The 8,126-nt window shown below is 43.8% G+C and overlaps 1 protein-coding gene across 15 annotated transcripts in view; it reads left to right on the top strand.

Moving 5' to 3' along the window:
* Positions 1-7,824, top strand: part of dlg3 (discs, large homolog 3 (Drosophila)) — a 399,427-nt gene extending 391,603 nt beyond the window's left edge. For all 15 annotated transcript variants that reach the window (XM_061930678.1, XM_072912496.1, XM_072912493.1 and 12 more), the window contains 3 exons: positions 1-25; positions 97-188; positions 7,233-7,824. The exon at positions 1-25 is cut by the window's left edge and continues 85 nt beyond it. In XM_061930678.1, coding sequence (XP_061786662.1) covers positions 1-25; positions 97-188; positions 7,233-7,339 — 224 coding nt within the window. In that variant the 3' untranslated portion in view covers positions 7,340-7,824. The remainder of the gene's footprint in view (positions 26-96; positions 189-7,232) is intronic.
* Positions 7,825-8,126: the final 302 nt, after the last annotated feature.

The raw sequence follows: 8,126 nt of genomic DNA, 5'->3' as shown, positions 1-8,126 counted from the left end.
AACCAAAATCCATCGAGGCCCTCATGTAAGCACGCTTGGTGGTCCTGGTGAGGCGGTCTGGTCCTAACCTTGACCTCGGTTTTCCCTTCCTTCTAGGGAGATGAACAAGAGGCAGACGTACGAGCAGGCCAACAAAGTCTTCGACAAGGCGGTCAAGCTGGAGCAAGACTTTGGAGAGTTTTTCACAGGTAGGAACTAAGACTTCTACTCCTTGGACTCTGGATTTGTTGCACTCGGGTCAAAACCAACCAACCAAGCAGTAAAGTCTGCATGTTACCATGGAAACGTCCAGCTGACTTACTACAAGTTACTTTCATCAATGCTGTTTATGTCCATGTTGCACTCGTGCTGTTTATGTCCGTGTTGCACTCGTGCTGTTTATGTCCGTGTTGCACTCATGCTGTTTGTCCATGTTGCACTCATGCTGTTTATGTCCATGTTGCACTCATGCTGTTTGTCCATGTTGCACTCATGCTGTTTATGTCCATGTTGCACTCATGCTGTTTGTCCATGTTGCACTCATGCTGTTTATGTCCATGTTGCACTCATGCTGTTTGTCTATGTTGCACTCATGCTGTTTATGTCCATGTTGCACTCATGCTGTTTATGTCCATGTTGCACTCATGCTGTTTGTCCATGTTGCACTCATGCTGTTTATGTCCATGTTGCACTCATGCTGTTTGTCCATGTTGCACTCATGCTGTTTATGTCCATGTTGCACTCATGCTGTTTGTCTATGTTGCACTCATGCTGTTTATGTCCAGGTTGCACCCGTGCTGTTTATGTCCGTGTTGCACTCGTGCTGTTTATGTCCGTGTTGCACTCATGCTGTTTATGTCCGTGTTGCACACGTGCTGTTTATGTCCGTGTTGCACTCGTGCTGTTTATGTCCATGTTGCACCCGTGCTGTTTATGTCCGTGTTGCACTCGTGCTGTTTATGTCCAAAACTTAAATGATTAGTGATAAATAATTGTATTGCCATTATTTCAATGACACCAAATGAATGACTGATGTAATAATCCACATTAGTCATGTATTTGTATCCTTTGAAATGCAATAAACTAGTATTTCTCGTGTAATGTAGCAGTGAAATTGGAATACAAACTTTTAAATCCATCCATCCATCCATTTTCTACCGCTTATTCCCTTCGGGGTCGCGGGGGGCGCTGGAGCCTATCTCAGCTACAATCTCTAGGTTAAATAAAACAGACAATAACAATTTCTTAGCAAAATGTTGCACTTCAATAAAAATCACAACCCAAAACAATCACATATGTTGCTCAAAGATACTCCACTAAATCAATAAATAAAGTCTCGACAAAGTTGCACTTCAATAGGCAGATGTAGACTTGAACAGTACAAGTTAGACCTTTTTTTATAACAAAAGTGCAAAAGAGTAACAATATAAACATTACAGTACAAGAAGATGGATTAACAACTCATATTAAAATGAAATCTAACATATTTTGAGTGAAGAAACACTTGGCAAATGTTTGCAGTGTTTTTAGAAATACTAGTTTTTAACAAGTGCCCTGCCTTCGGATGCCGCCCAGCTCACAATGCACCCAACCTCTATGATCCCTCCTATGAGTGGTGACCCCATTGGAGGGGGCACCCACGTTGCCTCTTCGGGCTGAGCCCGGGCCGGGCCCTATGGGGACAGGACGGCCACCAGGCGCTCGCCATCGTGCCCCACCTCCGGAGGGGGGCCCCGGTGACTCGCGTCCGGAAATCGAGTTGTACTTTTCATAAAGGTCTTTGAGCTGCTCTTTGTCTGATCCCTCACCTAGGACCTGTTTGTCTTGGTAGACCCTACCAGGGGGCATAGAAGCCCCCGGACAACATAGCTCCTAGGATCATTGGGACACGCAAACTCCTCTACCACGATAAGTTGGCAGCTCAGAAAGGAGCAGGGCACTTGGCGGTCTGATCCTTGGCTACATAAGCTAGCTCTTGGGACGTGGAACGTCACCTCGCTGGGGTGGAAGGAGCCTGAGCTGGTGCGCGAGGTGGAGAAGTTCCGGCTGGATATAATTGGACTCACTTCGACGCACAGCAAGGGCTCTGGAACCAGTTCTCTTGAGAGGGGCTGGACTCTCTTCCACTCTGGCGTTGCAAGCAGTGTGAGGCGACGGGCTTGGGTGGCAATTCTTGTTCCCCCCCCCGGCTCAAAACCTACATGTTGGAGTTCAACCCAGTAGACGAGAGGGTAGCTTCCTTCCGCCTTTGGGTGGGGGGGACGGGTCCTGACTGTTGTTTGTGCTTTCGCACCAAACAGCAGCTCAGACTACCCGTCCTTTTTGGATTCCCTTGAGGGAGTACTGGAGAGTGCTCCCTCAGGTGATTCCCTCGTTCTACTGGGAGACTTCAACGCTCATGTTGGCAATGGATCTGAACCCACGTGGTGTTTTGTTATTGGACTTTTGTGCCCGTCACGGATTGTCCATAACAACCCCCATGTTCAAACATAAGGGTGTCCATATGTGCACTTGGTACCAAGACACCCTAGGCCGCAGTTCCATGATCTACTTTGTAGTTGTGTCATCGGATTTGCAGCGTCATGTTTTGGACACTCGGGTGAAGAGAGGGGCGGAGCTTTCTACCGATCACCACCTGGTGGTGAGTTGGCTGCGATGGTGACAGGCCCAAACGCATTGTGAGGGTCTGCTGGGAACGTCTGGCAGAGTCTCCTGTCAGAGTTTCAATTCCCACCTCCGAAAGAACTGTGAACATGTCATGAGAGAGGTGCTGGACATTGAGTCCGAGTGGACCATGTTCCGCACCTCTATTGTCGAGGTGGCTGATTGGAGCTGTGGCCGCAAGGTAGTTGGTGGCTGTCGTGGCGGTAGTCCTAGGACCGGCTGGTGGACATCAGCGGTGAGGGATGCTGTCAAGCTGAAGAAAGAGTCCTATCGGTTTTTTTTGGCTCATAGGACTCCTGAGGCAGTGGACAGGTACCGACAGGCCAAGCGGTGTGCGGCTTCAGCGGTCGCAAAGGCAAAAACTCGGACATGGGAGGAGTTCGGGGAAGCCATGGAAAACGACTTCCGGATGGCTTCGAAGGGATTCTGGTCCACCATCCGCCGCCTCAGGGGGGTGAAGCAGTGCACTGTCAACACCATGTATAGTGGGGATGGTGTAATGCTGACCTCTACTGCGGCTGTTGTGGATCGGTGGAGGGAATACTTCGAAGACCTCCTCAATCCTACCAACACATCTTCCTATGAGGAAGCAGTGCCTGGGGAATCTGTGGTGGTCTCCCCTAATTCTGGGGCTGAGGTTGCCAAGGTAGTTAAAACTCCGGGTTAGTTCCTTAAGGCTCTGGATGCTGTAGGGCTGTCTTGATTGACAAGACTCTGCAACATTGCGTGGACATCGGGGGCGGTACCTCTGGATTCTACAACAAACAGGAAGTCATAATCGCTCTCTTTTTTTGCTTCCTGTTAAAAGTTATGCTGCAGACTTCTGGACTAAATACTTGTTGGAATTGTGCTTGTTGTTAGCATAAAATTGGCAATAAAATCTAAAAAGAGTGTCTGACATATTACCGTATTTTTCGGACTATAAGTCGCAGTTTTTTTCATAGTTTGGCCGGGGGTGCGACTTATTCTCAGGAGCGACTTATGTGTGGAATTATTAGCACATTAGCGTAAAATATCAAATATTATTGATGTCATTCACGTAAGAGACTAGACGTATAAGATTTCATGGGATTTAGCGATTAGGAGTGACAGATTGTATAGCATGTTCTATATGTTATAGTTATTTGAATGACTCTTACCATAATATGTTACGTTAACATACCAGTTGGTTATTTATGCCTCATATAACGTACACTTATTCAGCCTGTTGTTCACTATTCTTTATTTATTTTAAATTGCCTTTCAAATGTCTATTCTTGGTGTTGGCTTTTATCAAATACATTTCCCCAAAAAATGCGACTTATACTCCAGTGTGACTTATGTTTTGTTTTCCTTCTTTATTATGCATTTTCGGCCGGTGCGACTTATACTCCGAAAAATACGGTACTTCATTTTGTTTTCATGTAAAAAAAAAAAAAAGCCTCACTTTAAGGTGTGGCCATGGTGCATCTCCACTATCAAATACTATTGCTGGAAACCCCAATGATCATTTTAGTGATTGATCTTCTAGACCACACTTCTACTACAGGCCAGCTACTTTTCAACTGACCTCATTCATATTTATCATTTATATTGATTGATTTATGAAAGAGAGGTTAACAAGTTAAAGGTGTTTAATGATAATGTTTAACATTCCTTTCTTTCATGAAGACAAGAATATAAGTTGATTGTGATGACTTGCATTGATTGGAATCAGGCAGTAGTGATGACAATGTCCACATTTTCAAATGAAGGAGAAAAAAAGTCCTCCTTTCTGTCCAACACCGCATGAAAGTCCAGCTTCCATACACTTTATAAGAAATATATTGGCGGCAAAACTCCGTCGCTTGCCAACTTGTGTGTGCCAGCTTTCTTAGACTCGTATTTTGTTAGCGCAGGTAGGATGAAGCAGGGCTTTTATTGTGAAGACAGGAAATGTGCAGTCGGTTTTAGGCTTTTGACGGCAGGTACGGTTGAAAAAAAAACAACTTTCTCGCCCTTCCTGTCGGTCATTTTTTCTTAATGATCTGGCAGCAGCCGGCGTCATCTCACAAGTCAATCAAGTGACGTTTTGGTGAAGATTGATCGATCATTTTTAGCTCTATTTTTTTAATGCCTGGCTGGCGATGGACTGACACACCTCCACCATCTACCGCTAGCTCGCCATCCACGTACGTAATGTTCTAAAACAGGGGTGTCAAAGTCAAGGCCCGTGAATGAATGATATTTGATTAGTATTAGAACACAGCCGCCTGCTGCTGTTTTGCACGCACCAATCAGTGTTGGAGCTAGGAATTTTCAAAATGGGCTCCCAGGGGCCCCATCAAGTCATAAAAATGGGGTCCCACAGTACATTTTTGGTTACTTAGTGGCAGTGTTGGGTTAGTTACTGAAAACCAGTAACTAGTTACAGTTACCAGTTACTTTATTTCAAAAGTAACTCAGTTACTTACACCAAAAAGTAATGCGTTACTGTGAAAAGTAACTAGTTCTTTTTTTCCCCTTTTTTTTTTAAAGGCTCCCATTTATGCCCTTTTAGCCTTCATTTCAGTACTGTTATTGCACTGGAGAATGATACATTGTGTTGATCAACTTGACATGCATTTGCATCACTCAACTCAGACAGCAATGTGGTCTACATACAACACACAAACAATGTGGTCTACATACAACACACAAAGACAAAGATATGTTTCAAAGGGCCAATTTATTTCAGGCCAGAACAAATTGACAAAACTATTTTAAATAGCTGCAACATAATGGCACTTTAACTTTAACTAGATAGGATCTTTGATCCAAGACACAACTTACATTTAACTAAAATGTTATTTTCTTTGTGCTCGACAAAAGAAAAGTATTGAGAATGTCTCCATGTTAAGAAACTCGACTTCTGGCTTCACCATGATGTCTTGTTAGTTATGTGAGTAGCGTATGTGTGTGTGTGTTTGGCCCTTTAAGATATGACAGCATGTGAGGTGAGTGACGTCAGTGGTCAGTGAGTGAGTGGGCGAGAGAGGTGAGGGAGCGGCAACCATGAGTGCGTGCAGGTGCTCTAGCTTGGTGGATGGCTGCGTCCAATAAAGTCACAAAGTAGCAACAAACCGCCGGCCTCATCATTCACCCTCAGCTGTAAAGACCCATTCCGGGTAAAGTGAAGGTTGTTAGCACCGAAGTACATTACTCCCCTGCGCCCCTCAACTACGGTCCGGGAGCCCCCCACCCGCCCCCACCCACACAAAGCACGCCTCTTCTTTTTCTTGTGACACAGAAGGAAGACACAGCAGCGCTGCAATAAAACACACTCAGATCTGTTTCTAGCTGATACTACATAAAAAATAACGCAGTAACGCATCATGTAGTAACGGTAACTGAGTTACTGAATATAAAAAATAACGCGTTAGATTACTAGTTACCGCGGAAACTAACGGTGTTACAGTAACGCGTTACTTTGTGATGCGTTAGTCCCAACACTGCTTAGTGGTTAGAGTGTCCGCCCTGAGATCGGTAGGTTGTGAGTTCAAACCCCGGCCGAGTCATACCAAAGACTATAAAAATGGGAGCCATTACCTCCCTGCTTGGCACTCAGCATCAAGGGTTGGAATTGGGGGTTAAATCACCAAAAACTGCTCACTGCTCCCCTCACCTCCCAGGAGGGGATCAAGGGAGATGATCTAATTTCACCTATTTGGGTTAAAAATATATTTTGCAAACCAGTAATTATAGTCTGAAAATTATCACCAAAAATGATTCCCGGACCGCTGCTGCCCACTGCTCCCCTCACCTCCCAGGGGGTGAACAAGGGTGATGGGTCAAATGCAGAGAATAATTTCGCCACACCTAGTGTGTGTGTGTGTGTGTGTGTGTGTGACAATCATTGGTACTTTAACTTAATTTGTGGTGTCCCACCTTTTTGTAAAAAAATAAATGTATGCATTATGCTGTTATATCTCACATTCTATATTGTTTTTTGGAAGAAGGTTGTCAAACGTTACTTGATTCATTTAAAAAAAAGCACAATTTTTATGCATATGTAAATGTATTCAGATATAAACATTCATTCACTTTCTTCTTTCCTTCAAGGATCTAAACTTTACCACTGCCACTAGTTTTTTTTCTATATTTTTATTGTAATATTTTCAGAATGTGTTTTTTTTTTTTTTGTCTTACTTTGGCCAAAAATAGAACAATCTGAATTTGTCTTTATTTGATAGTTTTAATGCCACGATTTGAATAGTCCGTGTGCACACATTTTCCTCCATGCTGAGCCAAAATGACTTTGACACCCCTGTTGGTAAATGAGAATATAATAAAAGCACATTGCAAGAAATGTTGCTTTTATTTTCAAAAGATTTATTTCGGGGGTTGCGTGGCAACATTCCGGAATGTGCCGTTCTATTTCTACATGTTAGCTTTTCAGTGCATAAAAACATTGCTATTTTAGAGACTTGTGTCCAACTGTGAACTAATTGTGTGTGTGTGTGTGTGTGTGTGTGTGTGTGTGTGTGTGTGTGTGTGTGTGTGTGTGTGTGTGTGTGTGTGTGTGTGTGTGTGTGTGTGTGTGTGTGTGTGTGTGTGTGTGTGTGTGTGTGTGTGTGTGTGTGTGTGTGTAGCTATTGTACAGGGTGACTCACTAGAGGAGATCTACAACAAAATCAAGCTCATCATTGAGGAGCAGTCTGGTCCTTACATCTGGATCCCCTCCCCTGAGAAGCTCTGAGCTGACCCACCATCGGTGCACCAGTTCCCCACCTGCCTCCTGGAGATCACACCCCACCCAGCCCTCACCAACACGCCCCAACGAGCCCCCCTTACCCCCACCACATCCTCGCCTCTTTTTACAGCTATGTTTCATCTAAAGTGTCATCATTATGTTATCTCAATGAAAAGAAGCCCCCTGCATGACTTGACTCAGACCCATCATCCAAGACTGGAGGAGGAGATAATAATATTAATAATAATAATCATGAAAGAAACTAAAGGAAAACGCTCCTTTTTGTGACTGACTGAAGATCAGAATGTTTCCACAGCCAGCAGGAAGAGGGGGGGAACAGAGACAAATCACACCGAGTGGGAACACTTTGTAAATGTTCATCCAATCACGTTTAAAGACAGAATGAAGATCGTTATGGAGTTTTTTTTTGTTTTTTTTTTGCTTTTCTTTTTCCAAAAGTGACTGGATGAAATAAAATGGAGCCCTGCTGACGGTACTGTTGTTTCTAACGGCTGAGGAAATAGAATTATTTATCTGCTGACAGGAACTAATGATTTATATTATCAGATCACAAGATGAGGAAAATCCTACTGAGATTTTACTACCATATATTATAAATATATATATATATATATATATTGAAAAAAGTAAAGTAGACTTTTACTAGACACGTCCATTTGGAGGGCTGTTTGATTTCACCTTAGTTTTTCATCTGTTGTTTGGGTTGTGCTCTGTGTGGAGAGGGGGTCCGGGGGTAGAGACGTGTAGGTGGGCTCTGCCAAACACCAAACTG

Source organism: Nerophis lumbriciformis, linkage group LG36 (assembly GCF_033978685.3).
Source record: "Nerophis lumbriciformis linkage group LG36, RoL_Nlum_v2.1, whole genome shotgun sequence".
In the NCBI taxonomy this organism is placed as follows: domain Eukaryota; kingdom Metazoa; phylum Chordata; class Actinopteri; order Syngnathiformes; family Syngnathidae; genus Nerophis; species Nerophis lumbriciformis.
The sequence above is the reverse complement of the archived record's forward strand: the minus strand, read 5'-3'. Positions and strand labels throughout refer to the sequence as shown.